Below are 18,228 nucleotides of genomic sequence, written 5' to 3' on the forward strand. Positions count from 1 at the left end.
TTTTCAGGATAGTCTTTATATAAAATAAACATATGCATGTTTAAAGGCCTGATTCAGGTGTGCATAATCTCTCTGATTGCATATGTAAATGATCCTAGTTATTTGGTTGTGCATTTGCACTGATTGGGGGAGTCAGTCTTGAAGCTGAAATTCATGCTGGCTTCTGTACTGTCATTCTGAAATTAATCACAAGTTATGTCAATAAGTCATATACTCTCTATTTATTTGTATTTGACTTACCAGCATATTTTTCACATTTCGGAAGTGGCCTGATGCATACTTAAAATAAAGGTCCAAATCTGTGTTGCATCAGAAACACAGCACAGGAGATACAGGCCACAGAGAGTGGGAGGAAAGGTGGCTTTACACCACCAAGTTTGCAAGGCAGACAAAACAGCATTCAGCATTACTAAGAGTATCTTCCAGGCTGCCTATGGACTGCACTGTATCTCAGTATCTCCACAGTGCCAGGCACTATGGCGAGGCTTCCTCCCACCCTCAACCCAATCCCTGCCTTGCATCTTATCCTGGGGCTTGTGGGGGTGAGATAATATAAGGGAGCTTATGTCATCCCTGTGCTGCTCCTATACCAGATGATCTCACCCAACCCCTTTCAGTTCCTTTACAGCCCCATACACCACTGGAGTGGCATATAGGGGGCAGAGTTGATCCCAGAATTCCAATCTGGGCTAAGCCTGTGTGAACCATTCAGAAAAGAAAAGCAAACTCATCTGAACTGACTGTTCCGATATGCAAAACAGAATACAGATATTATGGGTTCATGATCAGCAGTCTCAGATACCTCAATGTGATGACACCAATCTAGAGCCCACAGACCAAAACCCTACGTGGTGACATAGCAAAGCAACCCACCAAGCAAAATTCAAAAGAGTTCTCAGGCCACAGAAATTCAGACTCTGACCCGAGATCCAGGACTACTGGTAGAATAATGCCGTGAAAGCAGATACTCAAGAAAGAGCCCTGTCCTATCGTAATAAATTAAAAGAAACACCTGCAGTCAAATCTATCATTAAATAAAAGAAGAAGAAGAAAAGATTTAACGCTTCAGTGAAGAGGCAGGTGCTACTGAAACACTGGCTGGTTTTGCCATTTTTCCTCCCCCCACCCCCCTTTATAGTTTTTGTGATGGTGTAAAACTCTTCTTATAGAAAGATATATAAGGCGAGTAGAGGCTCCTGCTGTTTCTACATTTGATGCTGCCTTCATCAGCATTTGAGAGTCATTTTTCAGGGCCCAAGAGGGAAGATAATAACTACATTTCTTACACATTATTAATGCAAAAGTGGAGTTTCCTCCTACTGCATCATTTGTCGAGCTGGACCACATCCCCTTGGATTCATTAGCACAATCTCTCATTGCAGTGACACCAGGCATGCTAAAGGGGTGGGGCTGCTTTCTCATTTGTTGTAGCATTGCTGCCTTTGTCATAGCTATTTAAAAGCAACCTTCTTTCCCACGGGTATTTAATGAGAATATTAGCAGAAAAAAACCCAAAGCTATTACCATACACTTAGACCCATTCTTGCTGACCGGTGTGACTATATATCAATAAAGGCAGAGTGTCACGATTTCATGTTGGTCTCATACATCAAAGAAACAGAGCATAAAGAGGATGCCTTAGTACAATACATCACCGAAGCCACATTACTCTAATGATACACATAGTGAAAAACTGACCAGAGGGAATATTAGCTGAAGTCTCTGCCACGTAAAATTGCTTTTGAATTATTAGCCATGCTGTTCCTGGAACTAGCTCATGGCTCTAATAAAGGAATAATGAGGATATGGCTATTTTTCCTCTTCACTTTATTAGATTTAGTTAATATTACTATTATTAATTGTTGTTATTATTATTATTATTGCAGACACATTTAGTTAGATTATATCCCAGACTGGAATTTCACACATCAAGAAAGTAGCTCTCAGGCCCTGACTCATCTAGACAGGCAATGCTACCATTCTTCTTGGTTACTATGACATCATAGCGAGTAACATCAGAAAGACTATACTCCGTTTCTGAGCAATCACCTTCACAATTTGCATTCACAATATGGATATATGCCCAGCCCCTAAGTGAGTGGATGCAGGAAAAAAAAGTTTTTCATGACACAGGAGGGTGGGTGGGAGAGGGAGATTTGAGTGTAGCTGACAAGTTGGCCCACAAAGTCCTCTAAACTTTAGGTACTACTTTTTGTGGCTATGACAGCCTTTGTTTTAATGCCATAGACTACAAGAGAGGCAGTTCTACAAAACTTTCAGAAATTTCCTATAAAATATACTCCCATGGTAGAAGTAGCAATTGAATGCATGTTACTCAGTACTCCTATCAATAATTTGAAAACCTCAGTAGAAAGAATTAAAGGTAGATCTCACAACCAGCCAGGACCAGATGACCATTCAAGCTACTCTGTGGATTAGACAATCTCTCTTGCTTGGATGGACACTAGCACAGAATTCGGCTCTGATGGACATTGATTATGGTCACACCTGACTGAGGAGTTCCTTTGTATTGCAGAGTACCTGGATGAAATGAGGCAGAGCTGGTGGAAAATTTTCAGATTTCTGGTAAAAACAGTAAAAAAAAAAAAAAAAAAAAAAATCAAAAAAGATTTTGTGCTACATTTTTGGTATTTTGACCAGCTTAGAGAGTGGTTGACGTTTTTTCAAAAATTCAAAATTTGGCCTAAAAGTTTTCAATCACCTGTCAGATCAAGGTAAACATCCAGGGCCACCTGAACTAGTCTATGCTTAACATTGAGCACATGGAGCTTCAGGCAAAGAGGCACACGGATTTGAGGACAAAGGATTTCCCAGGTCAAAGCAGATGGGTTGTCGAGAGTAAGGGGCAGAAAAAGGAGCTGGTATTATTTTGGCTACAGGTTGGACATACTGGAGCTAGACCCTCAGCTGATGCAAGTCAGTGGCATAGCTCCACTGACGTCAATGGAGTTATTCCAATTTACACCAGCCGAGGAATCTGCAACTTCATCACTGACTTTACCATCTCTGTACAAGACAAATAGTAGAGCTGAGTGGGAAATGGTTCTCTCATCCCATGAACATTTTTGAGATACCAAAAGAATTTCCCCATCATGAATTTGGTTGAAAATTTGAAAATTTTCACAAACAGGGGGAAAAAAAAATCTAACTGTGTCAATCAAAACATTTTCTTTTAGTAATTTGGAGAAGTTTCATTTTTATTAATTTATTAATTATAATTGTACTAGAGATAGCATCAATTTCAAAAGAAAAGTCCTTTCAACCTGGAAAACTGGAAGTTTTTGTTTCAAAAATGTCAAAACAAAACATTGACAATTCTGATACATTTTTCCTCCAATTTTGTTGTTGTTTTGTGTTGAAAAATTTGTCAAAATGGACGCTTTCCCACAAACAAGTATTTTTCAGCTAAAAGATCTGTCAGAAAATTCCCAGTCAGGCCTAGTAAACAGGACTTGTGGACATTTTGTCAATGAATAAGTTATGCTACAGCTGAACACCACCCTATCTCCATTTCCAATTTCTCTCCCAATGAAAAATGTGGATACTGCTACACCACAGACTTTGTTACCACAGCAAAGGGGAAATACTACACAGGCAAATGATAGCTCATCCTGGTGCATAATTAAATTTAAACAATACGGTCTGATAAGCATTGCTTATTTTTCATTTTTGGGTGTGCATAGAAGAATGATAAACATGGAGAAGCAGTAAATTATAATGATGACACTGACTGTTTGGTGAGGGGCATGGAGAAAATACACTTCCAGATTCACTGTTAGAATACTGAACGAAATCATTAATTAAAATAACATTTACTCTAGACTACAAATGGTTTCTCATGAAAATGTACATACTGCAGCAGAAATATTCTGGATATAGATAATTATTATTGTGACTAATTTGCATTGCAGTAGTGCACTTAGGACCCCGCTGCAAATCAGAGTCCTGTCATACAAAGCACTGTACAAAAATGTGTAGTTAGAGACAGACCCTGTGCCAGACAGTTTACATCTAAACCGTGGGGCAAACTGGCTTCTGGCGCACACGCTTCTACTGGGCATGAGAACACCCACTCCCAGGCTTCTTGACCAACATGTTTACAATGTCAAGCTCCACTGGCCAGATGCATGGCTCACCTACAAATTTTTGTCCATAGTGGTCTCACATAGGGAATACTGGAGTTATGCTCCATTTTGTAAAGGAAATTGCAGGACACCTTGCATGGATTCTTTGTGGCTTCATTTCCCATGTATTTAGACAGTTGAGTCTTACATATCTGGAACTTGGGTCAGCTCTGGTTAATGGGTGCTGAAGTTTGAAACATTTTGGTTGGAATAACCTGGATTTCCCACGGCAGAATCTCATTGGGAAAGCATAGCTTGTGTACAATAGGTTTGCTTAAATTCTCATGGATTGGCCAGTACCAGAAGTGGGACTATTAGCCTGTCACAGAATGAGCTGGCCCATTAAGAGGGTTGAGGTCTGAGCTGAACTTGTATCAAGTTTGGTCTGATGGTGATCTCCCCAGGTATAAGCAGTGAGTGAAGTCACCTGACAAAGCATCAGGTGACTAGGAATTGGGCCTTCTGGGGGAATAAAAGGACAGTCCTGGCCAACTGGCTGCTTGCTTGGTGGATGAGAGTCAACTGACTGGAATATACCATTTAGCTTGACACATTTGAGCTTGAGCTCAAAATGCAGCATGAGCAACCATACCAAAATGTTTGTGAATACCCAGAAAGAGCAAGTACAGTTTCCAAAAATCTTGACTGGGAAGTGCATGTATATAGAGGTCTGAAAGGATGGCGGCTCATCTAGGGATGCGAGTCAAACTCAAACCTATACAGATTTCAAGTGTATTCAGCATCCGAGTCAAATCGTTCACACAGCTCCAAAAAATATCATTAAATGTAGTTCTAGATAGAACTAATGTAGCTTTCAGAAGTATGTCTTCCACATACATTTTTTAATTTTAAAATTACATGAAGAGGTTTTATTTCCTTAGAACTTCATGTTGGGGGGGGGGGGAAATGTTGGGTTTGGAGCTTGTTTTGGGGTGTTTTTTTTTTTTAAACCAAAACATTTCTAAACAACCCAAAATATTTTCCGGGAACATTTTTTAGATGTTATTTTTACTCAAAAAACGTTTTTTAAAACAAAATCTTTCAACCAAGTCTAGTGTTTATTTTGTGCCTGCAACTATTTTTGGGTATAAGTTTAGCTGCTTAAGGGTGAGATTTTCATAAGTACTCAGAACCGGCTGAATTCTGCTCCTTTTGAAATCAGTGGGAGTTTTACCATTTATATGACTGGGAGCAGAGTTGGGCCTATACGGAGAGCTATTGTAAATGACACCCTAGCTGTCCGAGCTCCCGATTTCATCCATAAATCAGTTACTTGACATTAGGCCATATCTTGCAACTTGATTTATGTGGTTGGAGCCCTATGCCTTCATGGAATCCCTCTGAAGTTAGTGGTAGCCATATGGTATAGTAGTCCACTTGTGCAGAACCAGTTGCAGGAATTGACCTCTGGATTGCATATGTAATAAACTTGCAAATGCAAAAATGGATATCCTCTTAAAGAAGAGAAGAAAATTTGGCCTTAAGTATTTCCGTTCCTCTTGGATCTCAAATCCAGTCTTAAATTCAAAATCTTCCAGGCAGTGGTGCATATATGGCTGATGTAAATTTAATCTCTTATAATACTAATGCAGAGCATCAGTAATTGTCAGAACTGCACCATCATAGATGTTACATATTCCGTACAGAGCTGAAATGTATCTACTCTAAAAATATATACTGTGTAATCCCCGCACAGATCAAATGGAAAATATATTATTCACTTTTCATTGCTTTTGCAAACTGCTTAATATAAATTTGAATGAATTCCTTTTTCTGGGCATGACGTACTACAGATAGCCCTGGGGTTTTATGACCAATCCCTTATAAATTATGTAGAGCATAGATACAGATGGAGTCAAATAGGAGAGAATTCAGATCCAGTATTCCCTCAGGATTTCCTCCTATATGTCTCACAAACTGGATAAGAGAGGATCAGCCTCAGAAGCTCATCTGCAGTGTCAGGCACCTAGGAGGTTATGCACATAATTCCTAATTTTCAAACATATTAAGCTTTTGCCAACAAAGATTATAAATTAAAGCATATTATTTTCAACTCCACGCCCAGGAGAATTACTCATGTAAATTCTCAGATGAACTGAGATGAGCAGAGGACTCTAGAGAGAAGTGATTAGAAAAATTAAGGAAGTTCATTGGTCTGAAAGGCATCAACGAGGGCTTTCACATTAGCCAAATTCGCTAACTTCAGCTGAGTTAGACTAAGGATGAATATGTGGTCCTTTATGTTTCCAAGAGTTTGCACAAATAATCTCTGCCAATATAGACCATTACAAGTTCAATTGAAACTTGTGTCTAAAAAACCTGGCAGTAGGGCCCTTAAAGTCTTGGGTTATGGCAATTATGATTTAGACTCCCCTTTCCAAGGCAAGCACTCTGGGCCTGATTCTGGTTTACATTAAGGCCATCTTACACTCTTTTAGCAGTGCAGATGGGTCTTAAAATAGGTGTACAATATTAACTTACTCCCACTTACATCTTTGACAGTGTAAAGGGACCTTTAAGTTGCCTTAGTGTAAATGAGACTTAGGTCCTATCTTTTTATATGTCTGAAGTGTATTTAGCTCACTATTCTTGCCATGTTAATAATAAACTCTGGTTTTGGTTCATAAATTAATTAATCACATTAATCATTAATCACATGGTTTCAATGTTGAAAAAGAGGGGACACACTTTTTGTGAAAACTTTCATGAATTTTTTCCCAACTTTTCAGCCAGCTTTAAGGCTCATCAGTGCAACAGAGTTAGGATAGACACAAAAGTGAGCCCACAATTTTGAGTATCTTGATTATTTACAGTTATATTCATAGTAGATGAGTTGTCAAACTATACAGCTTATAAAATCTTTAAATTTCACTGGAGAGTTTGTCTTTGAAGTAGCAACAAAACTAAGTATTCTTGGCCTCAAAACATCTGTGGGAGCAGTGTAGAATTATGAACTCAATGGAAATTTGGATATGTTTACATATGTCCAAATCTTACCTTGTGGTAGCACCTAAAATAGGCAGCACGCTCATCTGAAAACTTCTCCAGTCGTTTTGGCCCTTTGCTTGAAGCTTTCTTGAATACTAACCAGCATCTCTGATAAATCTGGAAGCACAAAAGAGTAAGCTTGGCATCTCCAATGACTTGAATATCGCTGACATTTGCATAAAATGCTTTCTTTTTGATGCTTTTGCATGTAAATTATTTACAAGTCACAAACTAATTGTTGCTTAGAGTAAAAATAAAACATTCTATCCACCATGGATCTTAGATAGATTTACTGAAATCAGAAGAAAGAAAATGAGGGTTTTGAAGACAGATCCAGGGGGGAAAAATCATCACTGGCCTGATTTCAGAATACAATGGCATGAAGAAAAAGCTTCGGAACAAAATACTTGTCTGATCATTTCCTTTAATGTTAGGCACTAGAGGGAAAAGGATGCAAATCATGGACTTGCTAATGCAAGATCGTTTCTGTTCCCAGGGGATCAATACTATAGAGTGAACAGTTGAATGATTTTTATTTAGACGTATTGTATTATTGTAATGGGAGTAATTAAAATAGACATAGGATTCACTCTTGCTACATGCACTTCAGATAGCAACTCTGTAAAATCTTGGTCAGAGCAGACAGGCAGGTATGGAACTTTCCATAACAAAGACAGGAAACAACACTCTGTTTCTGAAGGGATTGGAAAAGTTACTGGGCAACACAAAGGCAAAATCATTCAATTATCCTGGAATCTAGAACTAAAGGTTGGTCCCAATGAAGTCAATGAGAATTTTACCAACATTTTGCCATTAATCATTCCCATATGTTCACTGTATTCACCTGATATTTATTTTTTGAGCTCTTCTTCTGCTTAACAGAACACCAGGGAAGTTGAAGGAGTATTTCATAAAGCCCCCATAAACCCAGCCTTTACCCACCTGTCTCTCCAACTACTGCTCTAGTCCCCTTAATCTGTTCACCTTTAAATATAATTGTGCCACTTACTGATTATCATTAATTGTACTATGGTAGCATCTGGGAGCCAACCAAAATTGCCACACTTTCAGAAATGTGTGGCTAAGTTAGAAAGAGTTCACAGAAGAAAGTGATAAAAGGTTTAGAAAACTTGACCTTTGAGGAAAGGTTAAAAAACTGGGCATGTTTAGTCTAGTCTTGAGAAATGATGACTGAGCAGGGGACCTGATGAAGAGTCTGCAGGTATGTTAAGCAACTAAATATCAAAGCCCTAAAATTGTGACACCCCTCAAAATGCATTCACAAGACCATTTCTAATTGTATGATTCACAAACAAAACTGGACTCACAAAAAACATGTTTAAAGAAGACAAGGAACGTTGACAAAGAATCATCATGTTTTCCATACCTCCCCCTCCCCTTTCTAGTAGATTAAATGTAGCACAGAATAACATATTTACTCATAACACTGAAATAGAAAATAAAGAATTATTAATGATAAGATTAAGAGCTTTGATAGCTGTATTTTTAATTATTTGTAATTATGTATAGATGAATTAAACACTTAGGTCAGGGTTTTGGTCAGCATATGCATGGTTTTGGCAATTCTTTTACATAGGATTGCTAATCTGCTTGAAATGTTATTGCTGACAGAAAACAACACATTGTGTTGGAAGATGTAAGTAAAAGGAGTCAGAAACATGAAATGAAGGAGTACTTGTGGCACGTTAGAGACTAACAAATTTAGTCTCTAAGGTGCCACAAGTACTCCTTTTCTTTTTGCAAATACAGACTAACACGGCTGCTACTCTGAAACCAAACATGAAATGATAAATAAATAGATTTAACAAAACAAAAAAAACTTTTTTCTCGGAAAACCATAGTGACACAAAAACAATCTGAGCCATAAACTGCAAACCCAGCAGGAAAAATACAGAAGATGGGTACCTGAAGCTTGCGCATGTGTAATGTATGGGTTACCTAAAATCCAAAGGGTTGATGTGCTAAAAGCCAATGGGATAAAGATTAAATAATCTGTAACGCAGAAATGTATAAGAGACCTAAGTGAGCATGGTTCCAAACAGGAGAAACATCAGACCAGAAACTGAACAGGGAGGTTGTGGAGTCCCCATCATTGGTGGTTTTTAAAAACAGGTTCGACAAACCCGTCTGGGATGGTCTAGGTTTACTTGGTCCTGCCTCAGTGCAGGGGGCTTGACCTGATGACCATCTGAGGTCCTTTCCAGCCCCGCATTTCTAGGAGTCTAAACTATTGTGGCCCCATCGTCAAGGTACTGTAGAAACAGACTAGTAAGTAGTCCCTGGCCCAGAGAGTTTATAATCTATATTTTAGAGACAAGATGGCAAATGGTAAGGAAGGGGGATATAACACAAGCAGAGTGAAAAAATGTGGTGGGCTGAGGGCATCATGTTAGTACCATGGGTTTTCTACACTTCAGGGCAGTGTTCTGTTAGGATGGGGATTAGCTAAATGGAAAGACATGGGAAGGGTGGGACAGGATGGAGAAATAGCAGAGAAGACAGAATGAAGGAAGGAAGTGGGTATGAGAGGAAGAATTGTTCAGTGGTTAGGGCACTAATCTAGGATTTGGGAGAGTCAGATTCAACTCCCTGCTCTGCCACCGACAGTCTGTCATTGGGCAAGTCACTTAGGAAACTAAGGCACTGACAGTATATCTGTGGAATGGAAACAACAGCACTTCCCTACCTCAGATGGGTGTTATGAAGATAACTGTATTTAAGATTATTGTAAGGTGCTCAGATATGAGAGCCATGTACGTGCCTTAAACAGAAAGAAAGTGGAGTGAAGTGCTAGCTTTGGGGTGGGGAAAAGTAGTTCTGGTTCCTTACAACTGTTGCTTCCCATACAACTTTGTTCTAAACCCCCTTCAGTCTGAGGGCTGTTCTAAACTTAACACTTAAGTTGAGCTAGCTATGGTGCTCATGAGTGTCTACACTACAGAGCTACAGAAACACCACTGCAGTGCAGTGTGCCGCTGTAGCGTCTGTAGTGTCGACAGCTTGATTCTCCCTTTTCCACTACCAAAATCCTCTCAGAGGTCTTTAGTTACTCCATTATAGCTAGACTCCAGGATCTCTATTCTTTCCTCCCACTCTTTGAACTCTCTGTTGCTTCCAAGAAGGTGAGCGACACATGTTTTGACTTCTTATCCTTCCTGGACCTCCATGACTGCATCCTCTTCTTGTTTTCCTCCAACTTCAGATTTCTCCCTCAGTATCTCTTTAGGTCAGTGTCTTCCTTCTCCTCAGCCACTGTGCTTGAGGGCTTACAAAGGCCCCACCTTCTTTTCTTTACATACAATCTCTCTCATACAGTCACATAGCTTGAACTACCATCTTTATGCTGGTATTCTTTCATATCTATTTTTCCCATCCATCCTCAGTCTGTCTCTCTAACATCTTCCCCTGGGTGTCTGGTGCAGAGGCTCAACCTGAAATTGCCTAAGGCAGAAGCCATTGGCAAGACTGTAGCCGTCCAGGGCTTCTTGTACTCACCTTCACCAGAGAGACCAGGACTACTGGACCTCTTCCCCACTCCTGCTCTTTCCTTCCGAGATCTCCCTATTCCCCACTCTGTCACTATTAACATCCTTCCTGTCTTTCAGACCTGGTATCATCTGGGATGCCACCTTCAAGCCTTGTTCCCTCCCCTCTGCCTACACAGCAAGTCCTGCACTTCACCTATTAAAAGTGCAGCACAATTTCACTCCAGGTGTCCTTGTGTGGTCCGCTTCATGGCACTGTCTGTGTGCCCTCTGAGGTGCATTATCGGATAAGGCGGGGAGGAGTGCCTTTCTCAAATAGTCTCACCAGTGGAGACATGATGCCACATTACATGAATCACTGATCTGCTGTGTGTCAGAGGAGATTTTCCTGTCTTTGTGACAGGTTTCAGAGTAGCAGCCGTGTTAGTCTGTATTTGCAAAAAGAAAAGGAGTACTAGTGGCACCTTAGAGACTAACCAATTTATTTGAGCATAAGCTTTCGTGGCCCACAGCCCACTTCATCGGATGTGACACTCACTAGGTGCCACTAGTACTCCTTTTCTTTCTCCTATCTTTGTGTGATCCAATACAATGGGCACATAGCTCTTGATTTTGTGTCTCTCTCATTCTACCACTGGGAGTTACGGACACATATTTAGAGAGTAGCGTATCTGATTATGGAAACTCCCCAACTATTCTAGAGCGTGTGGATTCAGATTCAGATTCAAGCAGTAAAAATACTGCATTGTGAAAATGAGTGTGTTTCAGAAGCCTTTTGGATCCACTTATTCTTACTCAGTGCTCAACATCCACTATATAAATTACAGCTATTACGCATTGCTACTGACAGATATGCAATGGATCGTTGGGAAAATGAAAATATTAGAAGACACGAATCACTTTCTCATGATGCTTCCAAGCACACAGCCTCAGAGAAGGATGGTCTTGTGCTTAAGGTGCCAGTATAAGAACTGAGAGAGTCAGGGTTTCTTGCCAGCTCAGCCACAAGTCTCCCATGTTATCCGGGGAAAGTCATCTGTGTACCTTAATCTCTTCATCTGTAAAAAACTGAATGATGAAATATTCCTCTCTCACAGAAGTGTTTTGAGGATAAATTTGTTCATGAGGTGATCAGGCAGTAAGATGATGAGCACCACTACATTTTTAAAATGAAATGTTTGTGTGCATTAGATATACACTTGCAACAAAATGATCCATTTACTGTGCAATTACACAGACTCCAAAACTATAGCAAAGTACTTCTAAGTAATCTTCAGAGCCTGTCAGGTTTCACCCTAAGTCTAACTAAGGAAACAAATTTCACAAAGGATACAGCTCAAACGCAGTAAGAATTAATGGGCCAAATTCACCACTGTTATTTGCATTCCAGACTTGCCTAACACTGAAAGTAGAAAATATACCAGCAGAAAAATCTGACCTACTATCTTCTTGGGTCAGATCTTGCTTTTGACTTTTATGCTTTTGATACAGCAGGATGTTGATTGCAAAGAACAATGGAAGGAAAAAGCCTAGAGTTATTTATTATCTTCGTGCTCTTGCCTGAGTACCATAGGCTTTACTAGTTAAAACATAAGAATAGTTACTTACAGCCTAGGTCTGGTGTCACATTGCAATGAGAACACTTACTTTGTGCTGCTTTCTACTTGAAAGAGTCTCAGATGTTGATTATACTTTACATCTGGGAATGTTTGAGGTGGTTTCTGGATGAGAGCAGGAGGTTAGTAAGTAATTTTCTACAATACTTAATTTGAAATACTATCTTAAGAGTTTATGGGACACATGCTAACCAAGTCATTAAGCTGTCAATTTACTTAGGATAACCTTCCTAATATCAAACATTAAGCAGACATCTTTATGATACTTTAAAAAGGTTAGGAAGAAATATAAAAGTACTACCGAAGATAATGTCTTCTAGTTTCCTTTGATCTAAGTTTGAATTAAAGACTAGTGATTGACTATACACACTAATACAATGTAAAGCCTGAATTCATGGAAGTAAAATGTAGGATGTAGGACAGCTTAGTGTAGAAAAATTCATAACTGGATCCATATGTATTTTATGACCAACAAATGTCTACCCGGATTAAACCTAACAAAATACAATAGCAGGTAATGAAGACAAGAACTAGAGCCATGTTATGAAACAAGAATATACAGAAAACTCAGGCAGAACCATTTCATGAGGTGGATTAGGATTTTAGATTGTAATCTCTTTGGAGCAGGACTGTCTTTTTTACTCTTTGTACAGTGTCTAGCACAACAGGATCCTGGTCCATACACTATGGTAATACAAATAATAAAGAAAACACTGATGGAGAAGATCACTAAACCAAATAATGTTAATCACATTTAAGAAACAAGGGGCATTCAATTTATGCACTCTGCCTGAGTGAATTATCGGACATCTCTGATGGAAACACTAACTTGGGGCTTGATCCAGAGCCCATTGAAGACAATGGGAACCTTTCCATGGTTTCAATGGGCTTTGGATCAGGCCTTTGGAAAACAATCCATGGTGCTCATTCTGGCTCATTCCCAGGGAAATCAATGAGAAGTTGGCTGGAGTAAAGACTTCAGGCTAAATCTTTGGATTGAGACAAACTGGGGTTGGGTTGGGGGGGGAAGAATATCACACAATCTGGAATTACATGAAGAAAATATGGTACACTCTTTGGGCCTGTTATTTTGAAAGTTCTGTGCATATATTAATCAGTTTCACATGCATTTCCCATTGAGTATTTACACACACACACCCCCCTCATTTGTCATATCCATGTGAAAAACACCTGCAAAGCATCTGCCACTTGTAGAGAAAACTCAGCCTACCTTGTGTGCCTGCTCTAAAGCTAACAGACATAATAATGCAGTTCTATTGCATTAGGGCCCTTGTGCAGACTAGAGGCTGCACTGAAAATAGCATTACCAGCTTCCCGTACCAGCTCAGATAACAGTATATGCACAGGGACCCCATTCAAAAGGTATCACTAGCTATCCCCAGCCTTCAATTTGGATGTAACCAGAAATTTCTGTTAAATAATTATTTACACCTCTGCATTGTTGATGTAAACCAAATCATGTCAAAGATGGAAAGCAGGAAACCCGTGTTGTATAATTACTTAGAAAAGAGTACGGCTGAGCTTTTAAAGGTGAGTTAGGCATCCAACTCCCATTGAAATTATTGGTCGGTGCCTAACTCCCTTGGCTCTTATGAAGATCTCAGCCGATAACTCCATTCAGCAAGCATGTGCCCAACTTCAAGCAGAGGATTAACCCCATTGACTTCAGTGAAATTACTCATATGCTTAAGTACTTTGCTCAGGACCTGTGATCCACACCAGATACAAATGTTGGCTTATGAGAAGTAGCCTCAGATTCTCAGTTCTACCCCTGACAGTGACTCTTTTGTTGACTAATTATGTTTCTTTCCCCTGTTTTTCAATCTTTCCCTACTTTCCATTTTATCCTTTTCCCCTCTGAGTATTGCTCTGTTCTGCTAATAACTTTTACTGTCTCCCTTCCCCCAATGAAGAACAGTCTGGGACATTTACAGCCTATTGAGAATTCTCTCTGATTTTCCAGGTTATTGGCAATTCAAGAACATGTTCTGTTGAACCCTAGAGTTACTAGCGTTTGTGAACTGCATTGTTCAAGGATTTCTGAAGAGTGACCAAGATGAAAACCCTCTGTTTAATCTAGCAAAAATAGATCTTACTTCAAGACTTAAAAAAAAACAAAAACAAAAAAACAAAAAAACCTCTTCTGCATTTACCTGGGCTTTGCAATTAGGACATGTGTTGCAATTGTTTTTTTTCTGAGCATCTTTATTATTTGTTAGGGGGAAAATTTTCATAGGCACAATGAGGAGTAGGGTATCTTTGTGCCTCTGAAAAATCATCCCGTTTGTATTATCATGGCACGTAGAGGCTCCAGCCAAGAACAGGGCCCCATTGTGCCATGCTATACAAACCTGTCATGAAAAGCTTAGTCTATTTTAACCATACAAACCCTACAATTTGAGACAATATTCTCCTCAAACCCTTCTCCCAATGAGAGAAGAGGTTGGAGAACCAGACTGGCTTCCAAGTAGGGGAAAAAAATAGAGATTTTTATTATATCTCTTGAGTATTGATCCCGGTTTGTTACCTCACTTACAAATGAAACAACCATTTCAGTTCAGAAACTTTACAGCTCAATACACTGGAAAATAAAAGTCCCATAGTACATCTTTTTTAAAGTATTATGGTCTTGATGAGAACCATTATACTGGGCTAGTGGTGTTATCTTTATATAAAAAAATTGGATTAGAGGTCTGGTCTTAGCCAGTTACAATAAAAGAGAGAGACAAGGCAGTCAGTCAAATTTCATTGCCTTTCTTACTAAAAATTGTCTTTTTTTTATTTAAGAACAATGTATAACAAAGAGAGATATACAATACCCAGTCCTTATGGAACCAAAGCTTGCAGCTGATGGCAGCCTGATCCCAGTCCTGTCCGGTTCAATCAATAACTCAAACTTACATTCTTTTATAGACAGACAGTTGACAATCGATAACTTCACTTTTTACATTAAGGACCATTGTGCATATCCACTTTTTTCTGGTACACATTGCAAATTTCCAAGTAAATATTGCAATACACAAATTTTCCATACTAATGCAGCCAGTGCATCTTGAAGTTAGAACATTTATTCTGATAAATAGGATATTATACTAAACATTAAGCAGTTAAACTGTTTATTCTTTAAAAAGATGACAATTTTATTATACACATTATTCCTAATGCTTGCTAGGGCTTTGATTCACTTGACAATAGGCCTTTACATAGCAACAGGTCCTTTGACCGAACGGTCAACAGCGGTTAGAGCAGAGCACTAAGATTTTGGACTATCAATCTGTTTCGGATTCCAACCCTGGTCTTGCATACTGGCTTTAAGATTTTACTATAATTAGTGTCAAGTTTGATTTCATCCTAAAGTTTATGTTTCATATGCTGGCTAGAATGATTACAGCTGCACATTTTAGATTGTTTGATACGTACCTAGGGGTCTTCCCTATTCTAGATGCACTTGCCTTCTCAGCCCCACTTCTATCAAACAATTCTATGACCTCATACTTAGTAGTTGTTTTTTCAGAGGAGGTTAAAGAGCCTGCTACTTCAACAGGAGAGGGTCTTTATTAGTTATCTTTCCAGCCAAGAAAGCATGCAATTCTACCTAAATATTAGAGATGAAGAAAGTAAACGAATTAAGAACATCCAGCTATAGTAACAATAATACATACTAAAGAAAGGACACAGATTGAACGTTGTCCGTGGAGATTGTTACACCACTTGTAATTGTTCTATTAAATAGGATGGACTTCCCTATAAAACTTTATCTTCCTCATTGTTACAGCCTTTTGACTCTGATATTCAGCAATTTACAAATACATCAGGGGGTTACACAAGGTGGAGAAAATATATTGTTCCTACAAGAATGTGCGTATCTAAAATCCATCCTGTCAAAGCCCAGAGGAACAAAATAAATAGTTATGGATCCTCCTCTGTGACGTGAGGAGTGTTCAAGTCCACATGGCATTCTAATGTCCCATCCAAAGCAGTAGGTATTTTCATATTTCGCAATGATATTTGCTGACTTCACATTTGCCACTACAGCATCAAATATAGGTTCTATCCTCATGGGAATGAAGTAGTGTAACCCACACACTTCCTAGGTGTGGTGTTCCGTCCCATCTAGTGGCACAGAGACCACTTAGAGAGAGATAGAGATAAAATGAGTCTGCTCTACAGCCTTAGCTAACAGCCAGCTGGTTTTTAGCTCATGCAGTAGAAGCTCCAGAGGTCCCCGGTTTGATCCCGCCTGCCAATGACCGGGGTCTGTCGGCGTTACAGTAATACAGGGGTTCTCAAACTTAATTGCACCGTGACCCCTTTCTGACAACAAAAATTACTACACGACCCCAGGAGGGGGGACCAAAGTCTGAGCTCGCCTAAGCCCCGCTGCCCTGGAGGTGGGGGCCAAAGCGCAAGGGCTTCAGCCTGTGGGGTTTGGGGAGGAGGGAAGGGAGAGAGTCAGACTGACTGACTGACTGACTTCCTTTCCCCCACAAATAGCCAGGTGCTTAGGGTACTCACCTGGGAAATCCAGGTGAGTCCTGGCACCCAGGGCTGAAGCCCTTTGGCCTTTGGCTTTGGCCCCAGACCCCAGCAAGTCTAAGCAAGTCCTGGCAACCCCATTAAAATGGGGTTGCGACCCCATTTTGGGATCCCGACCCATAGTTTGAGAACCGCAGAAGTAGTAGATTGTAGCAATTCTGGCAGGCGGTGCCAACATTTGATCATTGAAGGGTGTGATAGAGAAAAAAGTATAATGTAAGTAATATTTACTTGGCACAAGACATGTTTGCTCTCTGGAAATCCTCAATATGCCAAGTGACCAAAGTTATGAGAAATGTGGCTAGATCAAAAGATTTGGAAGAAAAATAATTTAGAAAGGAGATGTTTTGGGAATTCAGGTACCACAGCAATGAGCAAGCTATAAATACCTTGACAGACAGATCAATAAATCCATGTTCACCACTTCACTTTCTTTGCATCCGAACAAACAGGAAGCAGGAAAAGAAATGAGGACACGGAAAACTAACAGTGCACTGATGGCTCCCTAAGTGCAGATTCAGAGAAATAATTTATCTAATGCCTAAATTAAAATGGAACAACAATAGCCTCACACTTTTATATTGATTCAGACACATGGCAGCTACTACAGCAAAAGCTTTACACAGCTAAGAAGAAATCTTGAAGTCAAATGGCAGGAATTAGTTATGGGTGAAGAGATTCAAACAATGCCTGAATAGATACCATTGGGACAGAAGACTTCTGAGGCACCTGGAATTCCTCCCAGCTCAATGTTTGACTAGACCACTAAGAACCAGAGGGAAAAAAAAGATGACATTCAAGAAGTCAGTCAAAAAGGAATTTGATGAGATAGTAGCAAAATCAGAGATTTCATGGATAGAGCTGTGAAAATCCGTACAAGGGAAGGAGAAAAGAATCAAATTTCCTGGGTATGTTGAATGAGAGTTTCAATCCTGCTTTGGTATTTTTTGTTATTTTCATGAAGGATAGGAGCCAAACAAACGCAAAGGTAGAATACAGCATTAGAACAGTCAGCATCAGTTCATCCAGATTAAAACTTATTTTTTTTAAAATCATCATATGATTCTTAATTTCAGCAAGTAAATGCTACATATTGTCAGGTTTACGGGTATGATCCAGTAAGGTGCTGAGCCCTCTGCCCCCAATCTAGCAAAGCACGAAGCAAATTGCAATTATAAACAGAGATCAGACCTCAACCACACTTATAAAACACTACCATGTACTACACACGCTGCAGTTCACACCTTCATGGTCATACATGGAAAGCAAGATAAGCCTGCAGTCAGTAACAAGCAGAGCTGGGTGGGGAAACTGGATTCCCATCCTGCAAAAATCTTTGCTAATTCAATTTTTTTCTCATTCTGAGTTGGCATGAACCAGAGACCTTTGTAATTTTTCAAGGTCCCTGTGATCCAC

General features: G+C 39.5%; 1 protein-coding gene across 3 annotated transcripts in view; it reads right to left on the reverse strand.

Annotated features, from left to right (window-relative positions):
• DOK5 (docking protein 5) overlaps positions 1-18,228 on the reverse strand; it is an 86,521-nt gene that overhangs the window by 34,530 nt on the left and 33,763 nt on the right. For all 3 annotated transcript variants that reach the window (XM_074969534.1, XM_074969535.1, XM_074969536.1), the window contains exon 2: positions 7,143-7,250. In XM_074969534.1, the coding sequence (XP_074825635.1) occupies positions 7,143-7,250 (108 nt within the window). The remainder of the gene's footprint in view (positions 1-7,142; positions 7,251-18,228) is intronic.

The sequence above is a fragment of the Natator depressus genome, chromosome 13 (genome assembly GCF_965152275.1).
Source record: "Natator depressus isolate rNatDep1 chromosome 13, rNatDep2.hap1, whole genome shotgun sequence".
NCBI lineage: Eukaryota > Metazoa > Chordata > Testudines > Cheloniidae > Natator > Natator depressus.